The 22118-nt window shown below is 38.6% G+C and overlaps 1 protein-coding gene across 1 annotated transcript in view; it reads left to right on the forward strand.

The window, feature by feature from the left end:
* ST6GALNAC3 (ST6 N-acetylgalactosaminide alpha-2,6-sialyltransferase 3) overlaps positions 1-22118 on the forward strand; it is a 518021-nt gene that overhangs the window by 211295 nt on the left and 284608 nt on the right. The window contains exon 2 of the mRNA XM_090271687.1: positions 2178-2372. Within this exon, the coding sequence (XP_090127813.1) occupies positions 2178-2372 (195 nt within the window). The remainder of the gene's footprint in view (positions 1-2177; positions 2373-22118) is intronic.

Here is a 22118-nt window from a genome sequence, read left to right on the forward strand (position 1 = left end):
CTTATTCTTCTGCCCACAGAGACACTATAACCATGGGCCCAGAGAGGATACAGGGGCTAGATCCAGGTTTCTTTTCCCCTTTTGAGACATTTTATAAAGAGCAAAAAAATAAAATAAAAAGCTGATTACACCAGGAAGTGGTGAGCTAGCAATAACCTCAAAAATACGTAGTTACTCTCAGAAAGACATTTGGCTTCCCTTAAGTTTAAAGAAGAATCAGAAACCAAGCCCAACTTTATGGAGGAATATTTCATCATGTCTTCACCCTGGACATGAAGGCAGAGTTGTTCCTGATGTCTGCCGTCTGCTCCAAACTTGACCTTCCACCTGACTCCTTGACAGCTCCATGAGATGACCAACCAGTCCCTGAAAACTAGGATTTTGAAAGCCAAGGGCTTTATCTTGTTACTCTCTTATAGCATTTGTTTCTTTGAACTCTCTGGTGTTCCCTAATATGACCAGGACTGTTACAGTTACTGAGACTCAAAATACCAGGCATCTCTGAATTTTCTGGCTGCCAATTCTATCCAATCAGTAGCCAAGTTCTCTGCCTTTCACCTAAATGGAGCTTCTCGTGTCTTTTTCCACCTTTTTTATTCCCCCTGCCCCTGCTCTGTCCTAGCCAGTTGGAATAACCTCCTAAGTAGTTGCTGCCTACCTTTAGTTTCTCCCTGATCAAAGCATCTTAAATGCCAGTGTTTGATTATAACTTATAACACTTACCTTTTAAAAACTAAACAAAAGCCTCCTTTGGTGTACCATCACCTAGCAAACTCAATAGACTTTTCAGCTTGGTTTCTGAGACAGTCCATCAAGCTATCATTTGTGTATCTGGCCTTTTCTTTTTTTCTGTGCCCCAGTATGACAAAGTGCTATGTGATTAGGCATAACCCCGTGTTTCCTGCCTCTTTGCTCTGAGTCTTCCACCTAGAAAGCTCCTCTCACACATCTTTACTGATTAAAACTCATGGATTTTATCAAGCTCAGTCTCAAATACATCTCTGCTTTCACCCAGCCCAATCAGAGCAGTTGCTCATGGCAACACATTTAAGGGTGTGTTCTTATGCTGGTTGGCATGCATTTTTTCCTACCTTTATTGTTAGTTTTTTTTTTTGTTTTGTTTTTGTTTTTTAAGTCCTCACCCGAGGATATGTTCACTGCTTCTGAGAGAGAGAAAGAGAGAGAGAGAGAGAGAGAGAGAGAGAGAGAGAGAGAGAGAGAGAGAGAGAGAGAGAGAGAGAGAGAAAGGGAGAGAGAGACACACAGAGAGAAAGAGAGAGAGAGAGACTTGAAAAACATCATTCGGCTGCCTCCTGCGTAAATCTGAACTGGGGATTGAACCTGCAACCCAGGCATATGCCCAACTGGGGATCAAACCCACAACCTTTTGGTGTATGGGCCAATGCTTCAACCAACTTAGCCACTCAGCCAGGGCACTGTTAGCTTTTTAAATCTTACTTGTGCATATCCTATAGCACAGGTTAAAGTTTCCTGCATGTCAAGGGTGCTAGATAAAGACAGAGGATAATGATTGATAATGGGGCTTTGTCTATAAGAATGCAAAAAATTTATCCATTCATTCATTCACGCAAGTGCTTGTTGGATGCCTATAGGATAGTATGTAAGGTAGTGTATCGAGGACCTGGGATACAGACATCAGTATGACATAGCATAACCCAGCTCCCAAGGAACTCACAATTACTTGGAGGAAAAGTCACATAAATAATTATGTGGTGAAAAATATACAGTAGAAACACCTTCAAGGTATGGGAGTGGTAGGACTTCTTACCTCTAATAGAATAGATGTGTTGGGGGTGAAGAGATGATGGTGGAGAGGGAATGGAGCAGTTAGCAAGGGCTTCCTATAGTTGGGAATGTCTGTTTTGGGTTTTGAAAACTGAATAAGAGTTGTCAAGGAAGATAGGTAAGAAAGGGTAGGAGTGGAATGGAAAGATAATCTAAAAACAATGCTCTGCTTGCTCTCAGAAACTCAGCACACTAAGGCAACCTAGTCACCAAATAATTATTTTCTGTTTCCAAATAAAAATATCCCAAATGACAGCATCCTTTGATATGTTTGAAAGAGAAAGGGAGAGGAATAAAGGAATCTCTGTAACTGCTTTTGATTGAAAGTCACTCATTCATTTTTCTTCTCTCTTTTTAAAAATGTCTTATAGAGAAAGTCTGTGGTTGCAGTGAGCTTCATAGCAGCGTTTCTCTTCCTGCTGATCGTGCGCCTTGTGAATGAACTGAATTTCCCATTGCTACTAAACTGCTTTGGACAATCTGGTACGAAATGGGTACCGTTCTCCTACACCTTCAGGCGGCCCCTTCGAACTCACTATGGATACATCAATGTGAGGACGCAAGAGGTAAGACCTCAGAGGGTTAGCTGGGATTCAAGGGTATCCATGGTAACCGCTTTTCTTTAGGAACAAGACGACCTCCAATCACTGAACATACTCTCTGTGTCCCACCGAGCTTCTCGGTGTCCCTGACATTTTCTTTATTCTCATTCTTAGACATTTACTGACATATGTTCAAGTCTGCTGCCCTTCCTACATCAGATCTTCTGATTCACTGGCTTCATGTAGAGTTGAGGAAGCAATTACCTGTTTTCCTAGTGCTTTGTGGCTTAGCGTACATATCTTTCCATTTATTAACTCTGATCCGCAGTTACCAGCTAGAGAACTGGCCGGCTTTATTTCCTGGAGATCAGCTGGTTGGGGACAACTCTTTGTAGAATTGCAGAAAAGCATTTATACTTTTTAAAACACTATAATTCTTAGACCTGGAGCTAGAAAAGGCCAAGGTGATTTCAAAATTCTTCATTGGTTGCAGAGATAATAGTATTTAAAGGGTTTCCAAATTTAAAGGGGTTAAAATAATTTAAATTCTATAATCACAGAACCTCTAAATCTTTGTAGACAATTGATGATACAGAAGAGAATGGAGGCACATCGACAACTAGAAAGTGCACACTTCTGCAAGCAAGGGTTTGTTTCACAAAGTGAAGGGAAAAAATAATGAACCTCACAAAATGTATGAAGTATGAAGTGTATAGAAGTGGTTAATAAAAGCATTTTCACTGTTTGTTATACAGTCGGTTGAATGTGAGGTTAATATTCTTAGAGGCTAAGTCCAAGCCTGTTTGAAGTTGTTGGTAACAAACGTGCAAGTCTTCAGTATGTCTACATCACTGAGAGAGTTTTGGATCAGATCCCATTGAAGGGTCATTTCGTGAAGATACCAGAGAGGAGAGTTACACACAGAATGCTACTCCTGTTCAGAATTTTATTGTTGGCATCAGGAGGGGTGTTGAAAGCTGGCTTGGACCATCCCCTTTTGCAGGCAATATTATACCCAAGTCTTTGCATCTGGTTAGTGTGATTCCTTGAAAATGATTTCTGTGTCTGCAGGATTTACACACTTTTTATTAGACCTTTATAGTTTAAAAAAAGGCACTATTAATAACACTTAAATTCTTAGACGTCTTACTTGATGTTTGTCCTTTAATTGGCTTTAAGTTTTTTCGAAGTGTCCATTGCTTAAGTTTGTTGGCATGCCCTAATAAACTGATCAGTTGTATAAAAACGATCTGAAAGGAGTTTGTTTCACTCTCAAGTTTTGTTACTTTTATTTCTGGCTGTCATTTAATATTCTGTAACTCTGCTGGGTCGTGTTAATCACCTCACAAGTGCCTGTCACAGGCAGAAAGTGAAACATGCAGCTGAAGTGTTTCACAAATTACTCTCATGAGGGAAGTCCCACCAAAAATCAAGGACCCCTTCATTTGTTTAAATATTAATGAATTGAATTTTGGAGTGTTAATGGAAAAACTGACCTAGGGAGGCTGTTATTAAATAGCCATATTAACCAAGCTACCTTTCTTATTCTTTTGGTGCAGTTTTTAATACAATGTCTTTACTACAGGGTATTGATCATTATTTTGATTCTGCAGATGCTATTTCTTAAGAGGAACTATGAGAACTAGAAAGAGTTTTTTAGGCTTTAAAGGCACATGGCATGGTTTGAGTGAAAATTGGGATAACAATCTCAACAAGCAAGGTTATTATGAGGATTATATAAAACAGTGCATGAGGTGGCCAGTTTCAAATTGATGCTCAATGAATGAGTTTCTTTCACTTCTCCTATACTTATTAGTTATGACTTGAAGTGCTTGGTATGAATTGCACTAAAATACCAAAGTCCAGAATGACAGATTTTGTATTTACATTTTTAAAGAATCTGGATTCAAGGCAGTAAACATACAAGGGAGTTCGCAATCTCATTAAAAATCAAGGTTTTGCCACTTAAAGCCACAATGAGAAGAGTGGAAAAAAGCACAAAAAAAAGGTATATCACTGCACACCAAATACCAGACTGGCAAAAGATTAAGCTCTGATAATGCCAAGTGTTGGTGAGGATGTGGAACAACACGAACTCTTGTATACTGGTAGGTGGAGTATAAACTGGCACAGCCATTTTGGAAAAAGCAGCTTCCTGTTATTGCATAAAATTGAAGATCTATATATTCCATGCCCAGCATTCCCAGTCATCGATGCATTCAGTGAAATACACTCAGGAGCACAGGCATTGCTGGGCATGGGTGGCGTGTATGGTGACATTGTTCATAATCACCAGAACCTGGAAGCAACCCAAGTCCATCAGTAGGTGAATGGGTTAAAATTGTGCTACATGTACTAGAATACCATATAGCAATAAAAATGAAGAAATGGTTGATATCTGTGACAAGATGTATAAATCTTACATGATCATAATTTTGAGCAAGAGATGCAAAAATAAAAGAATACACAGAGTGTGATCCCTTTATAGATCACAGGAAGAAGCAAAACTAAATAATATTGGTTAGAGGCATATATAGGAGGTAAAACTAAAAAGGAATAAAAAGAAGTAAGGAAATTATTATCATATAAGCAACAAGAGAAGTTACTCTGAGAAAAATATTTGGTTTGTGAGCAGTGTGGATTCCTGGGATATCTCTTGATCCAGTTGAAAGTTACATGGGCGTACACATTCTAAATATTTTAAGTATACCTTTATGTTGTATTCACTTTTCTGCATGTCTATTTTATAATAAAAATTAAAAATATATTCTGAGCCCAGTAGAATATTTAATGACCAGAAATCACACAAAGCATTTCACCTAATTTAACAGCAAAAAATAACTAAAAAGAAGCAATGAGGCATTAAGCTAGCTAAAACAAACTAGGAATACTTGAAATATACAATTTCATTTTCTGCAAGGACTAGCAGATATGCAGCTAACCTATTCTAGCCTATGCATGATGGTGAGGCCCCATGTTGTAACAGGAGTGAGGTGATGATGAGCAGAAAATTTTGCATGGGGGTTGAAAAACAACATAACACCTAAATGAAATGATGGGTTTTCCTCCAACTCAAATAATTCTAGGCTAAATTGACAGGACAGTAAAACTTTGGGGGCTCTCTACTTCCCTCCTCATTGACTTTATTTTTTCTTTGCGAACCCCCACCCCCACCATTGGTCTTCACCAGATAATAGCTTCAAGTGCAGTCCTTCCCAGAGATAGCTGCATTAAATAAAATTTAGGAGGAAAATGTTTTTGAGAGCCAAAGTAATATAGCTAATATTATAGGTGGTGGATTTTATATTCTGGGGCCAATAGCTTCAATAGTGACCTTCAAACCTTGCTCCAAAGTCAGCCACACACTCCTATGTCCCTGTTCACCCTATGTGTATCAGAGAAGGGTTCATAGCCTTGCCTGAGCTGAATCAAGTGAACACTAAGCTGATCCATTTATTTTAAGGTCTTGGTTCTTGAAGTTTGCTCAGATGTTTTTCAGAAGAAAGCACATGCTTGCTAGAAACCAGCAGGCTTGCAAGAAACTTTTAAAACATGTAGACATGCATGCAATGATTTCCAGATCTAGAGTAGCTGCAAACACAATCATTGTTGATGGTAGTTTTACCAGCTGATGCTTCATCTGGACCAGGCATTGCTGTCACTAGACAAAGATTTTATGAGTGGAAACGTTTATAAGAAAAAAATGTTTCTCCATTACTGTCAAATACAAGGTGGGGGTGGAAATGGGGGTGGCTGAATTAGGTTGAAGATTTCATAGATGCAGTAGAGAGCTAGGTTGCTTGGGAGTAAAATGATTCTATGGTTATCTTTTTTAAAAAAATGAGATGAGTTCTGGCCCTTTGGTTTGACCCAAGTGGAAGACACGCAATCTCATGAATCTGTGACAGTCTGCCCTGAAGGCCTCACATATAGTAAATTGTATCTAGTTCAAGCTCAGCTTCATTTTATCAATTCTCCCAGTTTTTGAACGACCTGTTCCCAAGGGAAATACAAGAAGTAAAAACACAAGGAACACAGAAAAGAGAAACAGGTGAACTGGTTTGCATTTCACATTGCTACAGTAGTCTCTTCCTTCCGGGTCCAGACCCGTAAAAAGGAATATGTGGTGAAAATTATGAGGACTATTCTAGAGGAGTTAGAATGAAAAAATTAAAATACCTCTCCCTCTCTATGACAACTTAAATACAAGGCAGTTGGTGAGGTTGGCTCCCAGGCTTTGCCCTGTCTCTTTCCCTTTCTTAACCAGCATGGGTGAAGGTCCATATATTCGGGGAAGGGGAAGTCTTGAGAATCAGGGAAGCAACATGAGTACCAACTAATGGGATGAGTGCTGAAATCCTGAATTTTTTCTGGCCACAGAGCCCAGAATTCTTCATCAATACTATGTCTTAGCTAACAACAGCCATGAGGGACCATCAACACAAAGTTTGGACCAGGGGTGGTTTTGATTTTGCAACAGGGTCTACACTTCCCTTTGCTTCCCACCCCCATTAATTTCCTGACTCACTAGCTGCTCAGACTTGCCCTGCCAAGTCATTACTGCATTAATAATGCAACCCTCCATTTAAACATGACTAATTTTGGGGGACCGCACCTATAACATTAAGACAGAGTTACTGCATTATTGACTGACCTTAGACACAGTAAAAAGAAAGAAAAAAAATCTATGCTTAGCAATATCCTGTGAGTTCTGCTTTCTCCTTAACACAAATTTTAACTATTCATTTTAAAATAATTAATTGTAGTGGATAGAGAAGGTATAAACTACTGAAGTACTGCAGGGTTTTTTGTTCAAGGTGATCATTGTTTCTCCCTGTTGTGATCATGGCAATTTTTGAGGAAAGTGAGGAAATTAACTTCAGGTTAGCTTTTGTGTGTAGCTTCCACATCATGGAACCAGTTATCCTGTTGTTTTTGTTGTTGCTGTGAAGGGGGTGACCTGGTGTGAAGACATTGCTCAGAGCAAGTAACTTGCAACTTATCTGCAATAACCGCTAGATAAGAGAATCAAGCTCTGACACGCAATAGAATGCCACATGCACATCTTCTGATAATCAGTGGGGATGACAGATGTCTCCCTCAGATCTGATAAGAGACCCTTAACATGCTAGCGATGTGGAGGTTTTCTGGTATTTAGGGAAGAGTGACCTTTCAGATGGTCTTTAAACGTGCTAAGTGAAGCACAAGATTTCTAGAACATAGCAATCAAACTGTAGGGCTGGGTATTGATTTGCTTAATAATTTAATGAGGCCAAAACACACCTCTTTAAAAAATGAGAACGTTTTAAAGTAGACTAAATAAGAATACTTAGGATCAGTTGCTGTGACAGACAGGCCGCACAAGCCTAATTAAAGATGTGCATAACATATTGATGTTGCAATAGAATTTCCCAAATTGTGGTTATAGCCATAATTAAGGAACAGAGCTGACATGCTTGGCAATAAAAGCACACAATCCACACATTCAAATAAATGTCCACATGTGATTAAAGCTGACATGAATGGGTTTTTTATATTTGGGAAGTATAGGCTTTGGATTTTACATAAGTATACTGAGAACAATTATATGCAAATATATTTCAAAAGTTTAAAATTCATCAATTTGATTGTTAATTAAAAGCTGAATACTCACATTTGTATAATCGTAAAGCAAAAGAAATTTCAACTGTTAAATTGCTATAGAAAAGGAAACAACTAAATTAACATATAATAAAGATTACTTACTTGGCATGCGCATATTGGATTCATCATTTTTAAGATAATTTATCTTTTTCCTAAGTGTGAGGGCATATATTTGCTGAGTGGAGAAGAGACTGTTTTTCTCAGTCCAGTTGTGAAATAGCAACTTCCAAACAATGGCCTTATCCCAAGGCAGTCTGCGCCCTTGTGCCAAAGGAGAGGGATGGATATCACTGTGGGTTAAAACAATTTCAGAAACAGTTTGGCGGAGAGGTGAGACGTGTGGGAGAAGAATTTGGATGGGATAGAAAGAAGAGAAAAAACAGAGTTGGACATGTAGGAAAGGTTTAATTTTCCCTTGTTTCCTTCTAGGTTTTTTGACTGGTCTAATAATTAAATTGACGTAAGAGCGATTACCGGGAAAAAAACCAATCTGATTTCGTGTAGGACCCCTACAAAAATACAAGACTCAAAAGGCAGCCAGGCGATTGTGGCTTCTATACTACCCTGAGCTAAGGAAAGGAGTAGGAGTCTGGGGCTTCAGAGGAGAGGAAGGCAATTCACAAGGAAATAAGAAGAGCACACGTTTGGTATAATATACGAATGTTTCCCCTGCCAGGCAGATAGGTTTCTCAGATGAAAAAGTTTTAGCTCTGGTAATAGCTCTCTTCCCGGTACAGGCCCCCTTTCTAAAGTAAATCTCCCTTACCAAAAGGTAGCTTGTACCTTGTTCTCAAAGTTCCTCCTGTGTCTGTAGCTCCAAAGAATCCTTGTTCCAAAGAGGCACATCTTGCAGTGGCACATTCTGCTGCCCTTTCGGGAAAAGAGCAAAAGCAAAAGTTCAGAATACAAAGGCCTGTCCAGAAAGTATCCAGCCACGCACTATGGAAAATAGAGGCATTTACTGAAGAAGATACAAGAAACATTGTACATAGGACAGTGGCACCTCAGTCCCTTCAAAGTAGGCACCTTGGGACCTCACACAGTTCTTCCAGCATCTCTTCTACTTTTCAAAACACTGCAAAATTCTTTGTTGGAATCATCATCAGTTGCCTGTCATATTTTCCTGAATCTCATTGACAGTCTGAAATCTCTTCCCTTTCAAAGGTGATTTTAATTTTGGGAAAAGCCAGAAGTCGCAGGGCACCAAATCTGGGCTGTAGTGGTGCTAAGTCACGTGAGTGATTTGATGTTTCACAAAAAAAAAACTGCATGGGACGTGATGCATGAAGAGGAGCATTGTCATGATGAAGCTGCCAATCACCAGTTGCCCATAGCTGTGGCCATTTTTATCACATTGTATTTATCAACCGTCTCAACTGATGAAGAACACTGAGGTAGTGCTACTCATTAATTGTTTGGACTGCAGGGGCATACCCGTGACTGACACCACCTTCCCAATCAAAAAACAGTTAACATGGTCTTATTCTTGCTGTGATTTTGCTGCACCTTCTTCGGGTGTGGAGAACCAGGTGACTTCCATTGGGACAACTGGACCTTCATTTTCAGATTATAGCTATAGACCCACCATTGATCTCAGGTTATAACCTTCTTGAGGAAATTTGGTTTATTTGTAGTGGTTTGAATCAAGTCATTAGCAACTACAGCACAATGTTCTTTCCGCTCTGGTAGCAGATGCCATGGAATGAATTTTGCCATGACACTTTTCATGTCAAGATCCTCTTTCAAAATTTTGGACACAGTAGTTTTTGGAATTCCCAGATTAGCCTCTAGTAGTCTCTGATCTTTGTTGGTTACAGCCCTTACATGTTCAACATTCTCAGCTGTTCTGCTCATTGTAGGCCTTCTAGAACTGGATCACTTTCAACAGATTCTTGACCATCTTTGAAGCATTTGTATTACACTTTTATTTTTGCTGCAGTCACTGCATCATCCCCAAAAGTCTTCTGAATCATCTGAATTGTTTCTGCAGAGGAATGTTCAACGTAATGCAAAGTTTGATGCAGATTCATTGCTCTACTTGCTCAGTCATTTTGAATGTGACAACCACACAATACACATGCTCACTCAATGACCTCTACTGCCCCCACTGACTAGTACAGGGAGTCATCATTGTTCACACATGTACATTCCAGTCCACTCTCCTTGGCTGCCAGGTTACATTGATGTCACACAAACTGTTCTCATTATACTGACAATGGCTGGACTTTTCTGGACAGACCTCATATAAACTGTCCCTTTTCCTTCTGCTCCTACCACTCCCGGCAGGCTGGTGGTACTACACCCAAAGTCACAGTGAACTCCTGCCTGCACTGGTGGTCACCACTGCCTCACACTCCATTGTTTCATTTCTTACCTTTTGCTGGGCCCATTACCCTTTATTCTAATCTCTGGGCTCCTGGTTTTATTTAGCTGGTTATCCAGTCTTGGAGAGCTCTTACCTTGGTGTTGCTGACCTGAAAACTGCATAAGAGGCCAGGCCACTTATAATGCTTCCCTCTGTGTACCCCAACATGGAAGTGGCACCCCATGCCCAAGGGGCCCTGAGGCACTGCCACAAGAAAATCAGACATTTAGGGGTAATCAACTTACTCTGAGGTTTAGAGGACAGAATAGCATTGCTGGAAAGGGAAAAGCCATACTCATACTTGCAAAACAGTAATACATATTATATATATATATAGATAGATAGATAGATAGATAGATAGATATAGATAGATAGATATATAACATCTATCTATCTATCTATATATATATAGATATATAACATCTATCTATCTATATCTCCATATCCATGAACCAATGTATACAAATATACAGAAAATATATACATATGTACATATATACATGCATGCAGTATATATATATATATATATATATATATGCATGCTCACAGAACAATTTATACTTTCTTAAATATAAACATGCATAGGCTATATATCTATATACTATATTACATAATAAAATGGTTACTATATTTATAATTGGCCAGTTAGGTATATATAGTGCCTCTTGTGCTTGCCTACTCTCCACCATCCCTTTATTACAGAAACATTTGCTACCCTCATGACCGCAGGCTTGTGCAGAAGATTCAGGCTAGGGATTGGCCAAATGAGTGACTGGTCAGGAGGTGGGTGCATGGCCCAAGATGAGCCGTTCGGAACCCTTCCCAGATTTTATTGTTCTAAGTAATGCTGTGGGAAAGACCCTCTTTTCTTTAGCGGTGGAGTGTTGAGATGTGGTTCTCTGGGTGTCAGTGGCTGCGGTCCTGGGAGAGAATGAGACCAAGACACTGAGAGAGGCACTAAGCAGCTGCAGAGCCAAAGCGAGAGCCTGGGCAATCACGAAGCCAGTCTACCCCTCCCCCTGTGGTTTGGGTATAAGCCAGTAAATCTTCCTTTTTCATGTCTGCTGGTTCGAACTGTGTTTTGGTCGCTTGCCACCAAAAGAGTCCTAATGCATATGTACATTATACATTACAGTGATTTTATAACAACCATCATCTAACATTCTGAAACTCATCTTTAGACAAGGTGCTGCCTAGAGGATGAGAGGAACCACCTTTCTGAATCCGTACTTGAAAGCTACTGGGAGGTCAAGCATGGGAGGTCACATCTACCAGTCCACCAGCCGGCTCAGGTGTCCATAGAGATGCATGCTTTCTATCTTCCTGCAGAGGGACATATATTTGGGAAATTAGCTTATCTTTTGAAAAAAGAAGTAAAGATCTCAATTTTCCACATAAAGCCAGAAAAATGGCTAGACAAGACCGATAACTACTGAATGTCTAATCTTATTCAACTGATAAATCACATACTTTTTAATGTTTAATTATTCAGAAGAAATCTTCCCTATTGCTATGAGGTATCATCAGTCAAAATAGATTGATTTTTACTTTACAAATCATATTTGTTATTGATGAAAGATCCATTATCATAGTTTTCAGTGTAGTAATTGGTTCCCCAGGAAGATATAAGGGGATTTTATTCATTATAGAATCTCAGGTAGAAAAATGCATATTTACCAACTGTCATGTTAATACACATGACAGGGGCCTGTTAGAAATCCAAAAATCAAATTACCTCGTTTGAGACAAAGTAAAACAAAACAGAGCACCTACCAAAGAGCACTCTGATCTGAGAGTTGAAGATGATAGAATTAGTCCCCCAACCACCGATGGTAAGAGTTTTTGTTCAGCATTTCTAAAGTTCCAGTTAAATAACCTGACAGATTAGCTAGAACAAAACATTCATCAAGTGGCAGTCAGCATTCACTGTGAATATCAGTCAGTCACCAAATACTTACAAGTATTTGCTCTGTTCCAGATAATGAACTAAGGATTAGTAATGAACCAGTAATGAACCCCACTTTAAAGGAAAATTAAAATTGGGGTTCACCAAGGAGGAGAATGAGACAGACCTGCTTGCTAGTGTCCTGGAACAATACCACAGAGAGTGTGTTGACATTTCAGTATCACAGATTCATTCTGTTGTTGTTAAGAATAGTAAACATTCACGTAACTTGAATTAACAATTGTATCAAATGTCTAGGAGATAATTTGTTGCCAAGTAGGTGCGCCATCATATCGTGATTTGTCATTTTCAAGAGTAGGCTTACAAAGGCTTACTTATAGAAGAAAAATAGTCATTAAAGAATTTTTACCTCAAAATTAGCTATAAGCTTCTATATCAAATGTTATTCCACAAGGCCTGGTTAATTTAATATTGTGGCTTATAGAAATGTTTTAAGTAGTAAAAAGAAAATGAAATTAAAGAGTTCTGGTGTGGCAATATAGTGGTCTAAGATAACCTGACAGTTCTCTAGCTGTATAACACCAAGGCATGCGGGATAAAATAGGATATATGATTTAATGCCCACTTAGTTGGCCTTGTCAGAAACAAGGGAAATCTTCAGGCACCAGAAACTGAGAAGGTGTGGAAAGAGAAGTAAGCAACAAAGGTGATGGTGTGCTTTCCTGGGGTTTGTCAGTATCAGTAACTGAGGGGATGGGTAATGTCAACCCTTCAAGACAGAGTGCAAGGCCTGAGTTCAGCAAAGGCAGACAATGAGATACCTGCCCCACCACCAACCAATCAGACCTGCAGCTGAACTTTACAAGCTCTGCCCTAATGAAAGGGGATGCTAGGAAAGAAACCATGAAAACTGGCACAGTGAACAGATAAGGAAGATTATTTATATCTTTGGTCCTTGGATAACAACATTTCTCCTTGGAAATTAGAAATGCTAGATCTGTACCCTGGTGATGAGTTTGAATTTTACTACTTGCATTTTCTAGGAACCCAGCAAGCTGGGGAATCAACCAAAATTCTGGTCACTGGCTAGTGATAAACTGGGGCTAAAAGGACTGAAACTCCTCTGGCGGGTGTTCTCACAACCCGGACACAAGAGATTCTTATAATGCACCATGAAAAATTATAAAACTCAAGGAACGGTCTGTTTATTGTGGTTATTCTCATGCTTTGCTATAAAAATGCTTTACTATTACTGTTGGATTACAATGTGTTTGCTTATACCCAGCTGTGATGTTTCATAATACAACTGTACATTTGCTCTATTATCTTCTTAATTTGAAGAATTTCATGTTCCAAAATGTAACTGGTCCAAATGATTTGGGATAAAGGATCATTGAGTGAACCTGTGTGCTTAAACACTTCACATGTTATTATCTCTTTTGGTCCTTACAGACTGCGTACTATTTTACTGATTTAACTAATTTTTCAAGGCACCCAATTGGGGACTGTATTCCAGTGACTTCAGTTGTTCTGTGAGGGCAAAGGAAAATACCAAAACTATCTTGGTCAACAAGTTCCATTAAATGGTTTCATGGAGGGTTTGCCAGTTCATCAAATCAGAAAGTTCATTGGATCACATTTGTTGAATCCACTACGTGCTGAGCACTATGCTATGCTCTGGAATTGTAAAGAAGAAAACACTTTCTGTCTAAAAGTACAGAATAATTTTTCACAATGTTAAGTGATAGTAAGCAAGATAGAGAAGTATATGTAGAGGTTTATGTCAACTCTAAATGTAGACATAGAAGATTTGGAGAGAGTAGCTAAAGAAATTAAATGAAGTGGTCTATGTTTGGGTGGTAAATTTTAGGTGACTTTTCCCTTAAACATGTTTCCCAATTTTTCTTCAGTGAGTATCTATTACATTTATTACTAGAAAAATTACTAAAATTAAGTAGTTTATTTTAAAAATTATATCTGTGAACACTCCAGAGCTGTTTCCATCACCAAAAAATAAAAATAGAATTTAAAATGTCAAAACATATATTGTTTGGAGTTCTTTTATGTTCTCTTGGGCCTCCAAATGATAAGGCCCACCCACAACATGGAGGATATTCTGCTTTACTGAAAGTCTAAAGTGTTAGTCACATCCAGAAAACAACTTCACAGACACATTCAGAATGATGTTTGACTAAATAGCCAAGCATTATGGCCTAGCCAAGTTGACAAATAAATTAACCATAACAGTGTGTGTATAAGGCTTTTAATGAACCACTGAATTTGAAAATTTCTCACAAATACTCTATGGGTTATGTAAAATTATTTTCCCATATTGTATATGAAGAAATCAAGACTAGAACAGGTTATACGACTTGCTCCCAATCCCACTTGTTCAAAGTGGCAGGACAGAGCCTTGAAATCCAGACTTTGGAGCCCCAGGTTTTAGTAATATATTCAAGCACAGAAAAAAGAGCATCCGGTATCTTGACGCATTATTCTCCACACTGGCTCTGCTTCCTTTGCTCAGGGTTCAGCTGCCTGTATCTCTTATATGTGACTTAATCTTTATTGCTTTTGTTGAGTTGGGTGATGAGCTGAGATTTTACTTACTGGCACGAGCTGCTGTGAGCTGATTATGGTGTTGCAGTCCACATCTGGACTGAATACAGCAGTGAAGCTGGCCTCCTGACTTTTACTCTATTGTTCTGATAGTCATAACAACCACAGCACTACCATTCTTGCTATCTTGCTGATGAATTGGCCTCATATTTCTCTCTTTACATTTTTCAAAAGATACCGTGCTGTTTTAGGACTTACTTAAGCCTTGTTTCAAAAGCAGCGTGGTTGATGGCTGTTCTGCATCCCTGGCTACACTGAGCCTTTTAACCCTTATTCTTGAGCTAATATGCACTTTGAGTCGGGATGTATTCAGGATAGCCTTTCAGAGTGAAAATGTTGACTATCTCAGATTAAAGATCTAGTGGGATATGATAATATATTCTCTTGATTTTAAATTAGGTGGAAATACAATGATTGTCAGAAATCCACTGAGGATGAAAATGAGGGAGAGTTTTAGGTGTTGAGCCATATGCCAGATAGTCTGTGTGTTTCTTTCTTGAACATCTACTTTAGAAAAGCAAATGTGTCTTTGATATCTCTGGGAGCCACACGAATATGATGTGACTCCAACTGCCCTCATCATCTTCAGAATTTATTTATTTATTTATTTATTTATTTATTTATTTATTTATTTATTTATTTAATGCATTGGTCTGTGGTCAATTTGCTTATTTACATCTCGAAGCTGGCATGATCATCATAATTCTTTTTTTCATTAAATAAGCCGCTCTCAGGCTCTTGTTAGTATCCTCACTTAAGAGTCTGGGAATGGGGTCACCTAACAGGTCATTCAGCCCTTCGGTGAGGGGTGTGCCTATGTTAAAAAGTCTTATGCTGACAGAAACACGGGAATCATGGCAACAGAATTCATATTCACCATCTGAGCCACCTTGACATTTTCCTGCTGGTGGGAAGCTTTCTGTTGTTGTTGTTGTTTTCGCTTTTAACATAGCAGAATGCATCTTAAATTCTGTAGGCTATATAATCATGCCCATGAGCTTTCTCTTTTCAATGCATCTTGCCCTCATAACTAGTTTTCCCTGTAAGTGATGTTAAGTATGCAGAAAGCCAATTAGGAGATTCCACTTAGGATTCCTTCTCTTAACTGTGTCTCAGAACTTATGTGGTATAACTGCTAGAAAAATACATGAGGAGAAGAATAATGAATTCTAGAGTGGTCCTTCAGTATCTCAAATGTATGCCTCAGTTCAAGCTGACAAGCTTCTCTCTGCTATCTCTTCATGTAGAAAATCTACCCATTCCTCAAAGCCCTGCCCAAAGTCTGTTTGCCTTATTGATGATTTGCTAATTCTTCTTAGAAGTCACAGCTGGTTCTTATGAACCCTTACAGCATTTTTTTTATGGTAACTAATAATGCTAAACACTTGTAGTATGCTTTGCAAAAGTTATGGACATTATTCCATTTAATAAATAATTCTTTGAATTTGATAATACCCTACATTTTATCATGAGAGCATTAAACAAATGGAGCAAGGAGAAGTTAAATCATTTATTATATGCCACATAGCTGTCCTCTGTCTCCACCATTAAATCCTTTTTTTTGCCAGGTATATCCTATTGGTTTCAAGTCATCATCATTACAGCTAACCCTTATGGAAGACTCCTCTTTGTCAGGCATTCTTCTAAGTTGTTTATATGCAGCAGAAATACCTAACACCTCCTTGCCAGATACTCAGTTTTCAAAGCAACTCTATGCAATGGGTACCATTATTTTTCTGGAGTTTACAAATGAGTAATCTAATAAAAGTTGGAGAAGTTAAGTAACTTATTCAAGGTCAAATAACCCTAAGAAACTACTGGGAGCATCGTTGTCTTTCCATATTACACATCTGGTGTCGTGTCTAGTCAGTGAAAGTGCTGCAAAAACTCACCATTGCCAGACACCACCCTCCAGTCACCATTGCTACAGAAAGATTGAGCTCATCTCCTTCTGCACTTCAGGTATTTAAGGAGTGCATTCCATTGGCAGAGTCTAAATAGCATTTGAGACCTCAGTGGCAAGAAGCTTTGGGAAATGTAGTTAGCTTTTCAGCCCTTGCGACCCAGGACTGGGAAGAAAGAGCCCTGAAGTTAAAAATGGATACTGAATACCAATAGAAGATATCAGCATAACTATGATAATGGTGTGAGACTTGGCCACTCCTTTTGAGTAAGAGCCTGTTAAGATGGTCATTGAATATTTAGTCACTCATCAATGGGGGGAGATGAACAATGGCATAGTTTGATGTTAGCAAGAAAGATTGCATGTTTTTTTTTTTTTCAGATTTAATGTGTTTTATTGATTAAAATATTACATTTGTGCCAATTTCCCTTCCCTCTGCTCCCCTCCACCCGGTGGCCCCCCTCCCTCCAGTTGTCCCCCCCTTTTAGATTATGTCCATTAGTTGTGCATACAGTTCCTCCCAACCTCTCTCCGTCTATTCCATTCCCTCCTACCATGATCCCCAATTCCTATATCATCTCCCTCCCTCTCCCCACTCCCCCTCCCTGTTGACCTCCCCCCAATATGCTTCCCGTACCCACAGTTCCTTTTCCACTCTCGTTGCCTGTTTCGTTTGCCTTTGTTTCATCTCCCTAGCTTCTGTTTTTTAAACCAGTCCCTTTAACATCTCATATAACAGTGGTTTGGATCTAATGAACTCTTTCAGTTTTATTTTGTCCTGGAAACACTTTCTCTGTCCTTCTATTCTGAATGACAATATCGCTGGATAGAGTATTCGTGGTTGTAGGTTTTGGATTTTCATTACTTTGAATATTTCTTGCCAGTCCCTTCTTGCCTGTAGGGTTTCCCTTGAGAAGTCAGCTGATAGTCTAATTGGGACCCCTTTGTACAAAGATTGCATGTTAATGAGCAATGGAATACTGGACTGACAGAGGAATGGGTAGAGGTGATTAGGAGAAGTTTATTCTACATTTGATGAAAAATTAATCAGGCAAACAAATATCTGGAGAGCTATATCCAGATGCCTTCCGATTTACGGTCACCCAGTGCACATGCAACTATCCAAATGCTTTGTGGATCCTTCAATTTTTAGAGTGATGACTGAATAGACCCTTTGCTCTCCCTTTCCTGCTCAAATGCTAATGCATTGCTTCTTGTCCAGATCATCATGTCCTAAGTGTTCTGCAGCTTGTTTATTTAAATATTGGATGAATGGACATCAATTCCTTATCTGACCAATTGCTTGCAGGTTCCCCTTTTAGTAATGGCCCTAGCATGAAAATGCCCATCACGGTATTTCCCCCACTGTTTCCAACTGATTAGGGCAGAGTTTGCTCTGAGTGTCTGTCTCATGTGGGCCTTTGTTGGAAAAAGTGTCCATACTCCTTTTACGAGGAATAGATCTAAACATAGACATTTATGTACCAAGAAGAGTACTTAAACATTGCTAGCTAGTCATTACCTTGCTTTTCAGTGTAGTGTATCTTTTCCAATTATTCCTCTCTTTTTAGGAAGAAACTTGCCTAGAGCATCTCATGGTTTTTTCTCCTTCAAGTGTGCTTTCCTGAAGTTTCCTGCAAGACTGATTGGAACACAAGGATTTCAGTTCTGGCATCCTGCTAATCAGCTCAGATTTGTAGTCATTAGTGTTTGAAATTTTCTTGTACTCACAGTTTTCCTGACCCAGAGTTAATTCTGTGGGAGTGTATTAGTGTGGGCATGGTATATTCCACCAATTCAATGTTCTTTATGAAGCTTACCACGCTTAATGACAGAGGGATCCCCATAGGGAAAGTAAGGCATTTAGTAGGAGCTGAACCTGCTGGAATGCTCTTCCGCGGGTTTCATCACTGTTTTGCCAACAACTGGAGCCTGGATCCCATCAATTCCTCTTCGCTGAAGCCTTGCCATGTGGCATACTTTGTTTATCCAGTCATTTACTTTTTTTTTGTTTCCTGATTCATTAAAGAGACGTGAAAACATTTGGAAATGTTGGGACTCAGCAAACTGTTCCATTAATTTCCCTATGTCGGTCCCCATAGTGTTCAGATTGAGATAAGGTACTTACCTTCACTGAGCTCTAACCTGCCTTAGAACAGTAGATACCACTTCCTTGGAAAGAGATGAGCCCATGATGAGTCAGGTTTCGCCATGTTTAGGCTGTGCTACATGTTTCAGAGCTAATGACATTCCTTGAGAGAGTGGATAAGGTGGTTATAAGGTTAGAATTTTGTGTTATGAATCAATCCATGTACAGTTTTTAAGACCATTGGGTCTATAGTATCTGACATCTTCCCGTCTCTCAGCTCATCTCTCATTATACCCACTCCCCATGGTGCCCAATGCTTTGGCCATACTGAATCAGTTTGAATTACAAAATAACAATACATTTTATACCTTTTTGAATTTTCAAATGCTTACCCCTGCCTTCATTTACCTAGTGAACTACTCACCCTCTAGGCCTTTTCTGATTATCTGCATTTTCTTTGTGTGCTTGTATTTGTAGTATAGCTTCCACCTAGTCCCGTCAGAGCACCTGTAACCATTTATTCCCATTACTGTATGTAGAGCTGACTTCCTCTGCAAACTATGTGTGCTTTAGAGGTGGAATCCTCTTTATATCTCAAGTCCTTTACATTTCCTTTCTGCCAGTAGTGGTGCCTTTACTCAGAGAGAAGCACATCCAGAAATACTTTTAAAATGTGAGAATTTCAGTGTAGTATTTATTTCAGCCCTATCAGAAATACAAATGAGTTTGTCCAGAGATGTGGGTTTTCTCAATTATAATATATTCAGTAGGTAGGAATACTCAGCAAAATTTGCATTTTATAAAATCACAGGAAGAAAGACCAGTGATTGGAAGGTATGAAGGCAGATTTGATCTCAATATAAGTAATAACTTTCCGGGCATTAAAACGGTTCAAAATTGGAATGTGCTATCTTATCAAATAATGAGCTCTCAATGACTGAAACTATTCGTAATAAGACTCACAGGGATGCTATTAAATATATATTCTTATATTGGTTTGGAATAGGTGCTTGCCAAGATCCTTTCTAATCTTAGATTTTATTTTTATCTCTTTACTTCAGTTCAGATATCATTAACTTCTAATAATTGCCAAATTATGGAGTCAATATCTATCTATTTATCTAGGCCTTCATTTAAAATTTTTTATTAATCCAAGTCAATGGAAGAAATTATATTCTGCCTTACTTCCCAATTAATCTAGCTGTCCTCGTTTACCCATATTTTCTTTCACTCCTTGTTTATGTGTATCAAAAAATTCCTAAGACTTTTAGAAATATCTTTCAATTTGAGTTGACCATTACTTGAATGATAGGCCAGATGCAGTAGAAGATACAAAGAAGACATGGTAACAATTGTGATAGAGAACATTAATCAAGTGCTTACTGGCATTTTACATATATGAACACATTTGTTATGCATAACAATGCCACGTGGTAGGTACTCTTTTTCTATTTATAGGTTAGAATACTGAGGCACAGAGAGAATTAATTTACCCAACATCATGGAGTTACTAGGTGGAAGAACCCAAGCAATCTGATATAAAATATGAACCTGTAACCATTAAGCATTACTGACTCTTGATGAATAAATTTAATAAGATACTATATCTTACCTTCAAAGATGATTTTACATGGTAGAATTATGTGTTTATTTTTCAATAGACAAGGTAGACAGTTCTTGCTTTTACTTTTCCTAAAGATTCCTGCTTTTAAGCTTCTCTTTATTGTTGTTGCTTTGTAGGATTCTGGCAACGGCCAACTAAATCCATGTATGTTTAATCCATACCATTTCTGATTGGCTATCTAAAAATATATCTTCTGTTTGAACCCACAGGGATATAATTCTATCTTCATATTATGTTAATTATCCTCCACTGAGAACCCTCCATTCATATTTTGCCTTCGTGGGAAAGACAATAGTATACAATAATCCAGTGCCAAATTAACTTCTCCTATAAGTATACCCAAGTCCTTGGAAAGTATAATTTAGAGAAGCAATGTTCAAATCTGAATATGTATCAGCTTCACCTGAAGGATTAGGTAAAACACCAATTGTTGGGCCTCAACCTGAGTGTATCAGATACAGTGAATATGAAGTCAGTTTCAAAAGTCTGTATTTGTAACATATTCCCAGTTAAAGCTGCTGGTTCTAGCCCTGGGACCATACATTGAGAGGCTAGGCTTTTTAGAGGTTAGGCTTGGTCATAGGTATCACAGGTAAGTTTAGAAAGCTTCACAGATTATTCTAATGCATACCCAGGAGTTACACCTATTCATAGTATTACTCTAACTCTTTCAAAATGCTTGAGGTATTACCAGTCCTCTACTCGTGTTGTTTATTCTAGAGCACTGTATTTTTCACTATTTGATAAAATGTCTTCACATACAGTACTTGCTTCAAAAGATCATTTAGGAATAGAACTCTGCCTAAAATGTACCTTAGTAAAGACCAAGCAAGTGATTAATTGTGGCTTTTAATATCCCCTCTTCCAATTTATGTTTTCCAGTTACCATACGTGGCCCAGCACATAGTAGATGCTCAGGGATTTTTTAAAAATAAAAGAATATTTGACTAGGCTAGATTGAATGACCACATACCGCTAACCATGCCAGAATAACTTTTTTTTTTCTGATAAAAATTATTAATTTTATTGATCCAAAAGAGCCATGCCAAATTGTTTTCTTCTGCTGTTTTCATTTTTTTTTTTCCAAATTGGGCTCAGCCAGCAGTGCCACAGCTGAATGGACTGCAGAGATTTTAATAAGGGCTCCTATTTCTGAGAAGGATAATAAGCAAGTCTGGAGGGCAGGGTCAGACTCTCAAAGCCTGCCTGACATGGCAAAGATTGAAATGCAAAGGCAGGCTGAGAAAGCTGGGAGGAGGCTGCAATTTCTCACTGTGGATTTCCTCAGAGTGCCATTAGCTCACCAAGTAGAACACAGGGTAGATTGCATTTACATGAGGGAAGCAAGTTAGAGCTCAGTTCTCTTAATTTATTTTTCTGGCATCACTTCAATTATTTGTGGCAGTAATAGAACTTTGATCCAGAATATGTTTTTTAGTATTGTATTTCTTAGTATTGCAAGGCACAGAATATATCCTGTTTTTCCCTGATGATCGTCATGGATGGCCCTTAAATCTACCGGTAAGTGAATCCTAAAAAGGGGGTGTGGAGAGCTCCAGTTCCAAACAGCAGTTTTCTTTGTGGTGTAAATGAGGCTCTTGTATCCTTTACAGCAGGATAC

The sequence above is a fragment of the Furipterus horrens genome, unplaced genomic scaffold, assembly GCF_987537825.1.
Source record: "Furipterus horrens unplaced genomic scaffold, mFurHor1.1.pri manual_scaffold_3, whole genome shotgun sequence".
Classification (NCBI taxonomy): domain Eukaryota; kingdom Metazoa; phylum Chordata; class Mammalia; order Chiroptera; family Furipteridae; genus Furipterus; species Furipterus horrens.